The sequence below is a fragment of the Scyliorhinus torazame genome, chromosome 10 (assembly GCF_047496885.1).
Source record: "Scyliorhinus torazame isolate Kashiwa2021f chromosome 10, sScyTor2.1, whole genome shotgun sequence".
Lineage (NCBI taxonomy): Eukaryota > Metazoa > Chordata > Chondrichthyes > Carcharhiniformes > Scyliorhinidae > Scyliorhinus > Scyliorhinus torazame.
The window spans coordinates 173082133-173097079 of record NC_092716.1 but is presented as its reverse complement, the minus strand read 5'-3'; the positions used below and the strand labels follow the sequence as shown (position 1 = coordinate 173097079).

The 14947-nt window shown below is 51.0% G+C and overlaps 1 protein-coding gene and 1 long non-coding RNA gene across 3 annotated transcripts in view; one reads left to right on the top strand and one right to left on the bottom strand.

Moving 5' to 3' along the window:
- Window positions 1-14947, bottom strand: part of cars1 (cysteinyl-tRNA synthetase 1) — a 140077-nt gene that overhangs the window by 43172 nt on the left and 81958 nt on the right. For both annotated transcript variants that reach the window (XM_072518953.1, XM_072518952.1), the window contains one exon: window positions 13266-13363. In XM_072518953.1, the coding sequence (XP_072375054.1) occupies window positions 13266-13363 (98 nt within the window). The remainder of the gene's footprint in view (window positions 1-13265; window positions 13364-14947) is intronic.
- Window positions 1-14947, top strand: part of LOC140431044 (uncharacterized) — an 80217-nt gene that overhangs the window by 63388 nt on the left and 1882 nt on the right. The window lies entirely within an intron of this gene.

Here is a 14947-nt window from a genome sequence, read left to right as displayed (position 1 = left end):
GCAAAGGCTGCCGAGAATGAGGACGACATACAGGGCCTGGTGGTGAAGACGGAGATGTACGAGGCACACCATAAACGATGTGTGGAAAGACTGGAGGTTCTGGAGAACAACGCGAGGAGGAATAACTTAAGGATTCTTGGTCTTCCTGAAGGTGCGGAGGGAGCGGACGTCGGGGCATATGTGAGCACGATGCTGCACTCGTTAATGGGAGCGGAGGCCCCGGCGGGCCGGCTGGAGGTGGAGGGAGCATACCGAGTGATGGCGCGAGAACCGAGAGCAGGAGAAATTCCTAGAGCCATAGTGGTGAGATTCCTCCGTTTTAAGGATAGAGAGATGGTCCTTAGATGGGCAAAGAAAACTCGGAGCAGTAAGTGGGAGAACGCGGTGATCCGCGTATACCAGGACTGGAGTGCGGAGGTGGCGAGAAGGAGGGCGAGCTTTAATCGGGCCAAGGCGGTGCTTCACAAAAAGATAAAATTCGGGATGCTGCAACCGGCAAGACTGTGGGTCACATACGAAGGGAGGCACCACTACTTTGAGACGGCGGATGAGGCGTGGACTTTTATCGTGGAAGAAAAATTGGAATGATCGGGTTGTTAAAAAAGAACGTTTGAAACAAAGTGGTGGGGCGAGTATGGGGGTAAAAAGGGGGGGGAAGAGGAGTTCTATGTTATTAATCCTGCGATGTGGTAACTTTTCTCTCTTCCACAGGTGGTGGTGGGGGGAGGAAAGGAGGTGGAGGAGATGGGGCGGTGGCCATTGGGGGCGGGGCCAAGGGGAAAGCGCGGGCTTGGTTCCCGCGCTATGATAATCATGGCGGGAATAGGGAAGCAGGAAGGAGGGGGCGTCGCACGGTGCGAGCCGAGGTCACGGGGGGAAGCCGAGGTCGGCCAGAGTTTGCTGACTTCTGGGAGCAACATGGGGGGTGTAACTACGCTAGTGGGGGATCTAGCGGGGGGGAGGGGGGGGGGGGGTGGAATTATTGGGTTGCTGCTGCTGGGGAGAGGGGGGAGCTGGTATGGGGTGGGGTGGGCACCGCCTGGGGGGGACACAGCTGCGTGGGAACCGGGGGAGGAGCTGGAAAAAGGGGATGGCTAATCGACAAGGGGGGGGGGGTGGTGGTAAAAAGCCCCCCAACCCGGCTGATCACGTGGAATGTGAGAGGGCTGAACGGGCCGTTAAAGAGGGCAAGGGTACTCGCACACCTTAAGAAACTTAAGGCAGACGTGGTTATGTTACAGGAGACGCACTTGAAACTGATAGACCAGGTTAGACTACGCAAAGGATGGGTGGGGCAGGTGTTTCAATCGGGGCTAGATGCGAAAAACAGGGAGGTGGCGATATTAGTGGGGAAGCGGGTAATGTTTGAGGCAAAGACTATAGTGGCGGATAGCGGGGGCAGATACGTGATGGTGAGTGGCAAATTACAGGGGGAGACGGTGGTTTTGGTAAACGTATATGCCCCGAACTGGGATGATGCCAATTTTATGAGGCGTATGCTAGGACGCATCCCGGACCTAGAGGTGGGGAAGTTGGTAATGGGGGGAGATTTCAATACGGTGTTGGAACCAGGGCTGGACAGGTCAAGGTCCAGGACTGGAAGGAGGCCGGCAGCAGCCAAGGTGCTTAAAGATTTCATGGAGCAGATGGGAGGAGTAGACCCGTGGAGATTTAGCAGACCTAGGAGTAAGGAGTTTTCGTTTTTCTCCGATGTCCACAAAGTCTATTCGCGAATAGACTTTTTCGTTTTGGGAAGGGCGTTGATCCCGAAGGTGAGGGGAACGGAGTATACGGCTATAGCCATTTCGGATCACGCTCCACACTGGGTGGACTTGGAGATAGGGGAGGAAACAGAAGGGCGCCCACTCTGGAGAATGGACATGGGACTAATGGCAGATGAAGGGGTGTGTCTAAGGGTGAGGGGGTGCATTGAAAAGTACTTGGAACGCAATGATAATGGGGAGGTCCAGGTGGGAGTGGTCTGGGAGGCGCTGAGGGCGGTGGTTGGAGGGGAGCTGATATCAATAAGGGCACATAAAGGAAAGCAGGAGAGTAGGGAACGGGAGCGGTTGCTGCAAGAACGTCTGAGGGTGGATAGGCAGTGTGCGGAGGCACCGGAGGAGGGACTGTACAGGGATAGGCAAAGGCTACACGTAGAATTTGACTTGCTGACAACGGGTACTGCGGGGGCACAGTGGAGGAAGGCACAGGGTGTACAGTACGAATATGGGGAGAAGGCGAGCAGGTTGCTGGCCCACCAATTGAGGAAAAGGGGAGCAGTGAGGGAAATAGGGGGAGTGAGGGATGAGGAAGGAGAGATGGAGCGGGGAGCGGAGAGAGTGAATGGAGTGTTCAAGGCATTTTATAAAAGATTATACGAAGCTCAACCCCCGGATGGGAGGGAGAGAATGATGGGCTTTCTGGACCGGCTGGAATTTCCTAAGGTGGAGGAGCAGGAGAGGGTGGGACTGGGAGCACAGATCGAAATAGAGGAAGTAGTGAAAGGAATTAGGAGCATGCAGGCGGAGAAGGCTCCGGGACCGGATGGATTTCCAGTTGAATTTTATAGGAAATATGTGGACTTGCTCACCCCGCTACTGATGAGGACCTTTAATGAGGCAAAGGAAAGGGGACAGCTGCCCCCGACTATGTCTGAGGCAACGATATCGCTTCTCCTAAAGAAGGAAAAGGACCCGCTGCAATGCGGGTCCTATAGACCTATTTCCCTCCTAAATGTAGACGCTAAGATTCTGGCCAAGGTAATGGCAATGAGAATAGAGGATTGTGTCCCGGGGGTGGTCCACGAACACCAAACTGGGTTTGTGAAGGGGAGACAGCTGAATACGAATATATGGAGGCTGCTAGGGGTAATGATGATGCCCCCACCAGAGGGGGAAGCGGAGATAGTGGTGGCGATGGATGCCGAGAAAGCATTTGATAGAGTGGAGTGGGATTATTTGTGGGAGGCGCTGAGGAGATTTGGTTTTGGAGATGAGTATGTTAGATGGGTACAGCTGTTGTATAGGGCCCCGATGGCGAGTGTGGTCACGAATGGACGGGGATCTGCATACCTTCGGCTCCATCGAGGGACAAGGCAGGGATGCCCTATGTCCCCATTATTGTTTGCACTGGCGATTGAGCCCCTGGCAATAGCATTGAGGGGTTCCAGGAAGTGGAGGGGAGTACTCAGAGGAGGAGAAGAACACCGGGTATCTCTGTATGCGGATGATTTGTTGCTATATGTAGCGGACCCGGCGGAGGGGATGCCAGAGATAATGCGGACACTTCGGGAGTTTGGAGAATTTTCAGGATATAAATTGAACATGGGGAAAAGTGAGTTGTTTGTGGTGCATCCAGGGGAGCAGAGCACAGAAATAGAGGATTTACCGCTGAGGAAGGTAACGAAGGACTTTCGTTATTTGGGGATCCAGATAGCCAAGAATTGGGGTACATTGCATAGGTTAAATTTAACGCGTTTGGTGGAACAAATGGAGGAGGACTTCAAGAGATGGGACATGGTATCCCTGTCATTGGCAGGGAGGGTGCAGGCGGTTAAAATGGTAGTCCTCCCGAGATTCCTCTTTGTGTTTCAGTGCCTCCCGGTGGTGATCACGAAGGCTTTTTTCAAAAGGATTGAAAAGAGTACCATGAGTTTTGTGTGGGCCGGGAAGACCCCGAGAGTGAGGAAGGGATTTTTACAGCGTAGTAGGGATAGGGGGGGGCGGGGGGCTGGCACTACCGAGCCTAAGTGAGTACTACTGGGCCGCCAATATCTCAATGGTGAGTAAGTGGATGGGAGAAGAGGAGGGAGCGGCGTGGAAGAGACTGGAGAGGGCGTCCTGTAGGGGGACTAGCCTACAAGCTATGGTGACGGCCCCATTGCCCTTCTCACCGAAGAAATACACCACAAGCCCGGTGGTGGTGGCTACTTTGAAAATTTGGGGACAGTGGAGACGGCATAGGGGAAAGACGGGAGCCTTGGTGGGGTCCCCGATAAGAAATAATCATAGGTTTGCCCCGGGGAGAATGGATGGGGGATTTGGAATATGGCAAAGAGCAGGAGTACCACAATTGAAAGAACTGTTTGTGGATGGGAAGTTTGCAAGTCTGGGAGCGCTGACCGAGAAATTTGGGTTGCCCCAAGGGAATGCATTCCGGTATATGCAACTGAGGGCTTTTGCGAGGCAACAGGTGAGGGAATTCCCGCAGCTCCCGACGCAGGAGGTGCAGGACAGAGTGATCTCAAAGACATGGGTGGGGGACGGTAAGGTGTCAGATATATATATAGGGAAATGAGAGACGAGGGGGAGATTATGGTAGATGAGCTGAAAGGGAAATGGGAAGAAGAGCTGGGGGAGGAGATTGAGGGGGGGCTGTGGGCGAATGCCCTAAGTAGGGTAAACCCATCGTCCTCGTGTGCCAGGCTAAGCCTGATACAATTTAAGGTGTTACACAGGGCGCATATGACTGGAGCACGGCTCAGTAAATTTTTTGGGGTGGAGGATAGGTGTGCGAGATGCTCGAGAAGCCCAGCGAATCACACCCACATGTTCTGGTCATGTCCGGCACTACAGGGGTTTTGGGTGGGGGTGACAAAGGTGCTTTCGAAAGTAGTGGGGGTCCAGGTCGAACCAAGCTGGGGGTTGGCTATATTTGGGGTTGCACAAGAGCCGGGAGTGCAGGAGGCGAGAGAGGCTGATGTTTTGGCCTTTGCGTCCCTAGTAGCCCGGCGCAGGATACTGTTGATGTGGGAGGAAGCCAAGCCCCCGGGGGTGGAGACCTGGATAAATGACATGGCAGGGTTTATAAAGCTGGAACGGATTAAGTTCGTCCTAAGGGGATCGGCTCAAGGGTTCACCAGGCGGTGGCAACCGTTCGTCAAATACCTCATAGAAAGATAGAGGGAATGGAAAAGAAGGCAGCAGCAGCCCGGGGGGGGGGGGGGAACCAGAAGGACTCTCAGGTTTGTTAATATATATGTATAATATGTATAGGTTGTTGCTATAGATAATTGTATATTGGACTGTTAAATCATATTTTTGGAGTGCGCTTATCTGAGACAAGGCAGTTGCCATTTAGAGTTAGTTTTCGTTTTTTGTTATATATTATTTATTTTTTGTTTATAAAACAGGCCATTGTGATTTATACTGTTATATTACTGTGTAAAGGATACACAATGTACTGTGATGGTTGGCCAAAAATTTTCAATAAAATATATTTTTTTTTAAAAAAGAGTCTCAAGATGCTTTTCTGTATTGGAAATACTATATAAATGCAAGTTAAGGCATTTATTTAAAAATACATCAAACACAACCAAAACTACAAAGAGAACAAACAGGAAATCTCACAATAAATAAATAACCATCATCCCCGCACCCCCCTCCCCTGCTGACTTAATTATCCTGGAAGAAATCGATAAACAGTTTCCATCTCCGGGCAAACCCCTCCACAGACCCTCTCAAGGCGAACTTGATTTTTTCCAACCAAAGGAATTCCGCGAGGTGGCTCACCCACATCCCCCGGGTTCAGTGGCCCGAGTCCCACCATCCCAACAAGGTCCGTTTCCAGGCTACCAAAGAGGCAAAGGCCAAAACGTCAGCCTCTCTCAACCCCCCGGACTCCCATGTCTTCCAAAACTCCAAACATTGCCAGTTCTGGATTCGGAACCACCTTCACCCTCAGCACCTCAGACATTATGTCAGTGAACCCCCGCCAAAATCCCACCAGCTTCGGACAGGCCCAAAACATGTGGACATGGTATCCCCCCCCGCGCACCGCCAACACATATCCTCCACCCCCTCAAAAAACCTGCTCATCTGGCCACCGTCATATGCGCCCTGTGAACTACTTTAAACTGAATGAGGCGAAGCCTAGCGCACAAAGAGGATGCTTTCACACTTCCCAGAGTCTCCTCCCATAATCAGGCCTCCAGCACCTCTCGCAGCTTTTCCTTCCAATTCTGCTTAACTTCTCCTAATGGGGCGCCCTCCCAGTCCATGAATTCTTTGTAAATCTCCGACACCCTGCCCTCACCAACCTCTGCTTTCTACAACACTTTGTCCTGCAACCCCGGGGGCAGCAGGTCAGGAATGGACGGCACCTGTTTCCTCACACAGTCCTGAACCTGTAAGTACCAGAACCCATTCGCGCCGTGCAGCTCATACTCCTCTACCAACCTCTCTAAACTTGAAAAGCTGCCTCGGCCCCCCCACCAACAGGTCTCCAAACCGCTCAAACCCCGCCCGTCGCTACGCCCGGAACCCTGTGTCCAATCCCCCCGGAACAAACCTGCGATTCCCACAACTCAGAGCCCAAACCGAGGCCCTTTCCAGCCTCAGGTGCTGCCACCACTTTCCCACACCCTCAAGGCCGCCACCACTACCGGACTTGTGGAGTACCTGGGCGGCAAGAACGGCAGTGGCACCGTCAACAGTGCTCCTAAGCTACTGCCCTTACACGAGTCTGCCTCCATCTGCTCCTATACCGACACCTGCCCCACTACCCACTTCCTGGCCATGGCTATATTTGCTGCCCAGTAATAGTTCATTAAGGTTGGCAAGGCCAGCACAGCCCTCCATGTCCCCATTCCAACAGCATCTTCTTCACCCATGGGGCTTTCTATCGATCTCCCGAAAAAAGCCCTTTGAAATAAAAATCGGAATGTTCTGGAACACGAATAAAAACCTCGGGAGTACCGTCATCTTCACGGACTGCACCTGCCCCCATATGACAACAGGAGCACGTCCCACCTCTTAAAATCCCCCTTCATTTGCTCCACCAACCAGGCCAAATTCAATTTATGTAATTGCTCCCATCCCCGCGCCACATGGATACCCAGATACCAGAAACTTGCCCTCACCATCTTAAACGGCTGCTCACCCAACCTCCTCTCCTGCCCCCTCGCCTGGGTCGAAAAGACCTCACCCTTCCCAATGTTTAATTTATACCCAGAGAACCGGCCGGATTCCACCAAAATGCCCATGGTACCTCCAATACTTTCCAATGGGTCCCACATGTAGAGCAACAGATTGTCTGCAAATAGTGAAACCCTATGCTCCACCACCATCACCCCTGCCTCCCACTATCCCCTGCCAAACCCTTGCGCTCTTAAATGCCATTGCCAGTGGCTCTATCGCCAAGGCAAAGAGCAATGAGGAGAGTGGACACCACTGCCTCGTCCCACGATGCCACCGAAAATACCCCAAACTCACACGGTTCATCCTTACACACGCTGGCAGTGCCTGACACAACAACCGGACCCAGTCCACAAACCCCTGCCCGAACCCAAACTGCCCCAGTACCTCCCACAAATATTCCCATTCTACCCGATCAAAAGCCTTCTCCACATCAATAGCGAACACCACCTCCACATTCAATCCCTCCAAGGACTATATCATTATAACGTTCAACAGAAGCCTAATGTTAGCTGACAGATGCCTCCCCTCTACAAACCCCGTCTAGCAGGGGCTCCGATAGCTCCTCATCCGCTAGCAACTCAACATCCAGCCTCCACTGCGGGCCCTGGCACAACCTCGATCCACTTGCAAGTCCACCCAATGTGATATGTGGTCTGAAACCATGATCACTGAGTATGGAGAGTCGACCACCCCCCGCCAATAACGTCTTACCCACCACAAAAAAAAGCAATCCAAGAGTACATCCTCTGTACATTGGAGAAGTACGAAAACTCCTTCGCCCTCGGCCTCCCAAACTTCCACGGGTCCACCCCTCCATGCGCTCCATGAATCCCTTCAGCTCCTTGCCACCACCGACACCCTCCCCGACCTCAGGCTCGACCGGTCCAACCTTGGATCAATGACTGTGTTAAAGTCCTCCCGCCCCATAATCAACTGGTGCAAGTCCAGATCCGGGATCTTCCCCAGCACTCACCTCAAACTCCACATCATCCCAATTTGGGGCATTTACCAGGACCACGGGCATCCCCTTCAGCTCCCCACTCACCATCACAAACCCTCCCCCCGAATCTGCTAATATATTTCCCACCTCAAACGCCAGCGTCTTTAGGTCTAATCCTGAATGGAAGACTTGCCCTACCCATTCTTCCCTTAGCCTTGTCTGGTCCCCGATCTTCAAGTGTGTTTTTTGTAAAAAGGCCACGCCCGCCTTCAAGCACCTCAGGTGAGCGAAAACAAGCGATCATTTAACTGGCTCAATCAGCCCCTAACGTTCCATGTGACCAACCTGGTTGGAGGACATCACCCCCCCCCCCCCCCCCCCCCCCCCCAGCCGATCAACCATACTGCTTCCTAGGCCAGCCCCTGGCCCATGCCCACCCTCAGATGTCATCACTCCCTCCTATGCTCCATCCCTGCAACAGCACCTTTGTCAGCAACCCCCCCCCTTCCCTTAAACAAATCAACTACCCCATCCCCCTCTGCTACACTAACCACCAGATCACTCCCCAACTCCAGTTAACTAGCCTGCCTAGCTAGCCTGGCAGCCTCCACCCAACAGGCTTAAGCCTCCTTCTCCCTGCTGATTCCCCTCCACCCCGCTTGCCCCAACCTACGTGACAACGTCCGTTCCCTCGATGCTTTCAGGCATCCCAATAATTCTTAGGTTCTGCCTCAGGAAGCGGTTCTCCATCTTCTCCTTTAATCGCTGCTGAGTCCCCTGCATCACACCTATCTCGACCCCCAACGAGGCATGCTGCTCCTCGTGTTCCCCCACCCCCTCCTCCACTTTCCGAATAGCCTAGTCCTGGGAGTCCAGTCTCTGCTCCACATGGTCAATTCCAGCTTTTAACAGTTCCACCACCTTAGGTAGGTCCTCCTGGGCCTCCCTCCTCTCTTGGCTAAACTTTTCATTTAAAAAGTCTACCAGTTGCTCTGTCAACCATTGGGCAGGCAAGGCAAACCCTTTACCTTCCGCCATCGTGACCTGTGGCGCACGAAGATTCTCTTGCTCCAACTGCTCCCTTCTTCTCAACCCACTTCTGGTCCGTGGATCCATCCACCAGCGGAGTCAAATGTTTTTCCAGTCAGCCCTACACCTTTCTTCCACAAAACATCCACCCTACAAACGGGCAAAAGGTCAATTTCGAGCGGGAGCTGCCAAATGCACAACCACTCACATCACGGCCACCACTGGAAGTCCTATATAAATGAAAGTTGATATTACTACAAATGCCAATTTTAATCCATCTAGCCTGCACACCTGTGGGTTGTGGGGGTGAAACCCACTGAGACACGGGGAGAATGTGCAAACACCACATGGGCAGTGACCCGGGGATGGGTCCGTGGCGGCACCCTGTGTAGCCCCCATTCGGATGCCAGTGCAGGTAAATAGGCACATATTGAGCAGGGAGCTGGAATCTGGGGCAGCGGTGTCCGTGATGGCTCGGAGCACCTTTGACCATATACAACAGGGCATACAAACCTTGACCCTGGCAACATGGCAGCTTGTTTGGCCACATACACTACTGCATTTTGTGGGGATGATGTTGATCCCTGTTGTTTATGGCCATCAGTCGGCTTACCTTCCCTTATTGTTGTTCACTGGAGCGCCCCAGCCTGCTAGGACGCAATTGGTTGCGCCAACTATGCTTGGCAGAACATTCTGCAGGTGGCGTCTGGTGGGCTGCGCGAGGTACTTAGCAAGTTCCTGGACGTTTTCCAGCCTGGCCTGGGGACCATAAAAGGGGCCGTAGCCAAAATACAAATTGACCTGATGTCTCAGCCACGCTACTTCCAGCACCATCCAGTTCCCTACGCCTTGGTGGAAAAGGTGGTAGCCGCGCTCAACCAGTTGGAGAATTTGGATATTATTCAGCCCGTGCATTTCGTCAACCGGGCGGTACCCTTTCCTAAAACAGGACGGGATCGTCCGACTCTGTGGGGATTATAAGTTGACGGTCACTTTTGAGCACGGCTCCATTCTCACACCTACAACCTTGGGCATTGCCTCGAAGGCGGCATCCAATACCCGACAAGCCTGGGGCATGACCAGAACATGTGGGTGTGGTTAGCCGGGCTTCCCTGGCACCGTTCACATTTGTCCTATACCTCCTGGAAGAACCTGCTCAGTCGAGTTCTTGTCAGGTGTGCTCGGTGCACCACTGTCAGCGCATGAGGAGGTGGAGTTGGCCCTGCTTAGTGCTTTGTTCCAGAGTCCCCACCCTATTTCCGTCCCTAGCTCTTCCTCCCATTTTTCCCTCGTCTCATCCTGTGGGGAGTGCATCCTTTCTAAAAGTTGTCCGTACAGGTCCCCAGAGTTTCCCTTCCCCAGAAGACGGTATTCTACTGTGGGGCACGTGGATTGTGGTCCTGGCAAAGGAGCAAGAGCTCATATTGAAGGACCTACACAACGGACACCCGGGGGTGTCTAAGATGAAATGTTGGTGCGGAGCAATGTCTGGTGGCCAGGAATAGATACGGACTGAGAGGAAGTGACTCAACAATGTCCGTTTGCCAGGAGCACCAGGAAGTCCCTTACGCCACGCCCCTTCATCCCTGGAGTGGCCATGTTGCCCCCTGCACCAGGGTTCACGCCGACTTTGATGGTCCATTCATGGGCTCGATGTTTCTACTTTTGGTGAAAGCCCATTCCAAGTGGTTGGAGGTTCACAGAATGACAGCGATCACCTCAACCATCAAGAAGCTGCCGGTCTCTTTTTCAACGCATGGCATTCCCGAGGTCCTCATCACAGATAACGGGGCTTCTTTTACCAGTGAGGAGTTCTCGGAGTTCTTAAAGGTCAACGGGAATCGGTATGTGCGAACGGTCCTATACCATCCGGTATCTGAGTGGGCCATTCAGACGTGGGCTCCGGATACAGACTTCTGGTTCCATGGCTGTGAGGCTGGTTCTTGTTCGCTTATTGGACTACACCGCAACCTGTGACTGGAGTGGTTCCAGCTGTGATGCTCATGAGCCGACAACTCTGTACCCATCTGAGCTTGCTATTCCCTGATATTGGGGTGAAAGTATGCCATAGCCAGGAGCTACAGGGATGCTGCCCTGTTCAGCAGCGACTGCCCCGGCACTTTGTTCCAGGGGACACAGTATTTGTCCGAGATTTTGCCGCCAAGGCCCGCTGGCTCTCGGGGACTATTTTCCACCAGACTGGGTCGGTCTCTTCCCAGGTTCGGGTCGGCAGCCATCTGGATCACCTTCGGTTGCAGAGGCTGCCCCTTCAATTGATTTCTGATGTGCGCCTCTGTTCTGAATTATCCAGTCCTGCTGTCAGGCTGGCCCACTGTGCCGCCCCGTGAATGCCTCAACGCGAACACGCTGACTGCTTCCTCTTTGGATTCCTGAAATAGAGATGCAGCCTTCTGCAGCCCCCTTGTGTGGACTCTGCTGTGCAACTCCCACCTGCCACGCTCCCACCACGTTCCCTGATGCAATACTCGCCGTCGGACCCGGAGTCCAGGGCACAGGATGTTCTCCTGAGCCGAAGAGTCCGTCGCCCTTCTTCTTCTCCTCCCCGTTCACAGCCTTTGGAGGGTCCAGGTCCTTTGGACTTTTGGATGGGTGGTGGAGGGGGGGGGGGGGGGGGGGGGGGGGGCGGTGGGAGGAATGTCATATCCTGCATCTGCATTGGTGAGGACAATTGTATTCCCAGAATCTTTTGCGGAATAAGAACTTTCCGCTAAGGGGGCAGAGGAAGCTTAATTACTATGTATATAAAGTCGGCCGATCACCCAGTTGGGTATCACCGGGTGCAGTGTACATTTGTTCAATCCCATGTCTTCATAAACTCAGGAATGTAAATGTAACACAATTACCTTTTAGTTATAAGACCTATAATGAAATATTCAGCAAATACGCTGGCTAACGAGAGAGAGAGAGAGAGAGAGAGAGAGAGAAAGTCAAATCATCCCACTCCAGTAGGACCCAATCACAATTCATTGCCCACCAGCCAACAAATCCAATCGGGTCCCTTCCCATCTCTCGGATGCCACAAAGTCTGAGTTCTGTTGCTCGGATACTAGCGGCATTTATTGTGTTGCAACTTTTTGAATTTCTCGTCCTCTCTGCTGCTTGACTTAAATATACATGGCCATTCAGCATCCATGGACCAAAATGATAACGGCAAAAAAAAGGGGAAATAAGGAAATCAACAGGAAGGATCCTTACAGTATCCTAAAACCTGAATGGAGGAGATCCTTGAGAAGCTCGAGTGCTCTCAACATTATTGATCTGAAAGAAGGTTACAGATATGGCTAAGTGCCAGTGTCCAGTTGTGCATTAAATTTACCATTCAATCAGGCTGTTCAAGTTTATGGTCACACTTGTCAAATTGAAAAATGTTTCCAATCTATTCCAAAGGGTGGATCCTGTCCTGACAGATCTCAGAATTTGTCCTGGCATTTATAAACAATATCATCATTCTTAGTCAGGGGATGAACACCTCACTTGTATCATCAATGCATTAACACAGTTCAGTGAATGGAAGTATTGCTGTTAAGGCCAAAAAGGTTAGACTCTAGCATGGCTTAGTAGAGTACCAGGATCACTAATGTCAGAAAACAAATTGACCAGATAAAATTGCATGCCACCATATAATCATACTGATAAACAAAAAATGCATTTGAGCATTGCTTGGTTTAGCTGCCTATTATTGCATGCTTATTATTATATCATAATCTTTATTAGTATCACAAGTAGGCTTACATTAACACATTGCAATGAAGTTACTGTGAAAAGCCTCTAGTCGCCACACTCCGGCGCCTATTCGGGTACACCGAGGGAGAATTCAGAATGTCCAATTCACCTAACAAGTACGTCTTTCGGAACTTGTGGGAGGAAACCGAAGCACACGGAGGAAACCCACACAGACACAGGGAGAACGTGCAGACTCCGCACAGACAGTGACCCAAGCCAGGAATCGAACCCGGGTCCCTGGTGCTGTGAAGCAACAGTGCTAACCACTGTGCTACCGTGCCGCCTGCTGTGTGTTAATAATATATTAGACCTACAACAAGAAGGCAAAACTAAAGGTTTGCTCACCTGATCTGGAGAATACTTTCTTAATACTCAATTGTGCATTTAGTGCAGGGTTAATTATTCCAACCCAGCCGAGATCAGCTAACAGTGCGAAACGGAATCAAACCTGATATGTTCAAGTTTATATGATTTGATGCACAGCATGCAGTGCTTTATTCACTTAGAAATCAATACAGTTGTAGCTTTTAATTATATTTACCTTCCCAGTAATTTATGATCACAAAAAAGCCTTTTCCTGAACTGCCTCACTATTCTGCTCCATGCCCACCCCCAATGTTTGATTTGATACTCACCGGTTATTAAGTGTCAGCTCCTGCTCCTGCCACCTCTCAAACTGTCCTGTGATATCTGTTGGGGTCCGCAAAATATCCTTCACGTTCAGGAAGAACTCCTGGAAAACAAATGGCACTGCTCTCAATAGGACAGATAAATAATCTGGAGGATGTTTTTTCATCAGGACTGCGTGTACTGGGTTTGAACTGACTTTTTTCAGCAGTGCCTCCCAACAGAGGATCAAAATGAAAGCCGGGAGAAATAGAAGGAACGAGGAAAAGGCAAAATATAAAAAGGAATGGAAAGACTGACTTAACACAAATATAATAGCGGAAATTACAGAACATGCATCACAAAGATAAGTTAAAAGGCAGAAAGAAAAAGTTCAGGGTAAATGACGTTTCTCACACTGGAAAGGTAATGTAGGTGGTGTTTTACAGCTGCTTTTACTTTATATATATCAATGATCTGGGCTCAGTAACTGACGAAGCAATAAACTGAAGTTTGGCAAATTCTCTAAGGCTGCAGGAAGATAGAAATATATCAGCAGAATGGCCAATTGGCTGGCATACACAATTTAATACGGGCGGCACGGTGGCACAATGGTTAGCACTGCTGCATCACAGCGCCAGGGACCCAGGTTTAATTCTGGCCTCGGGTGACTGCCCGTGTGAAGTTTGCACATTCTCCATGTGTCTGCGTGGGTTTCCTCCGGGTGCTCCTGTTTCCTCCCACAGTCCAAAGATGTGCAAGTTAGGTGGATTGGCCATGCTAAATTGTCCCTTCGTGCCCAAAAAGGTTAGGTGGGGTTACTGGGATAGGGTGGAGGTGTGGGCCTCAGTAGGGTACTCTTTCCTAGAGTCATAGAATTTACAATGCAGAAGGAGGCTATTTGGACCATCGTGTCCGAACCAGCCCCTGGAAAATGCACCCTACTTAAGCCCACACCTCCACCCTATCCTTGTAACCCAGTAACCCCACCTAACCTTTTGAAAACTAAGGACCAATTTAGCCTGGCCAATCCACCTAACCTGCACATTTTTGGACTGTGGGAGGAAACCGGAGCACCCGGAGGAAACCCACACAGACACGGGGAGAAAGTGCAAATTCCACAAAGCCAGTCACCCGAGGCAGAATTGAATCCAGGACCCTGGGGCTGTGAGACAGCAATGCCACTGTGTTACGGTGCTGACTCAATGGGCTGAATGGCCTCCTTCTGCACTGTAGGAATTCTAGTCTATGAATATTCATTTTCGAAGTAAGAATAGGAAAAGGAAATGCACCTTCAATGATTTTTAAAATAATTTTTTTTTTTAATAAAGTGTATCCAATTTATCTTTTCCAATTTAGGGGCAATTTAGCATGGCCAATCCACCTAACCTGCACATCCTTGGGTTGTGGGGGTGAGACCCACGCAGACAAGAGGAGAATGTGCACACTCCACACAGACAGTGACCCAGGGCTGGGATTGAACCCTGGTCCTCAGCGCCGTATGCAGCAAGGCACTGCACCACCGTGTCGCCCAATGCACCTTCAATGATAAGATACTGGAATATGCAATCTATTGAATTTGCAGAGTGATTGATGTTAATCCTTTGTGTTGTCACCAGTAAGAAAAAATCCAGTCATCCAAAATCGCTTTGTTAACTGATTGCTAACAGCGGCATCACATGTGGATCAGGACGTTTTTTTCCCAAAAGAA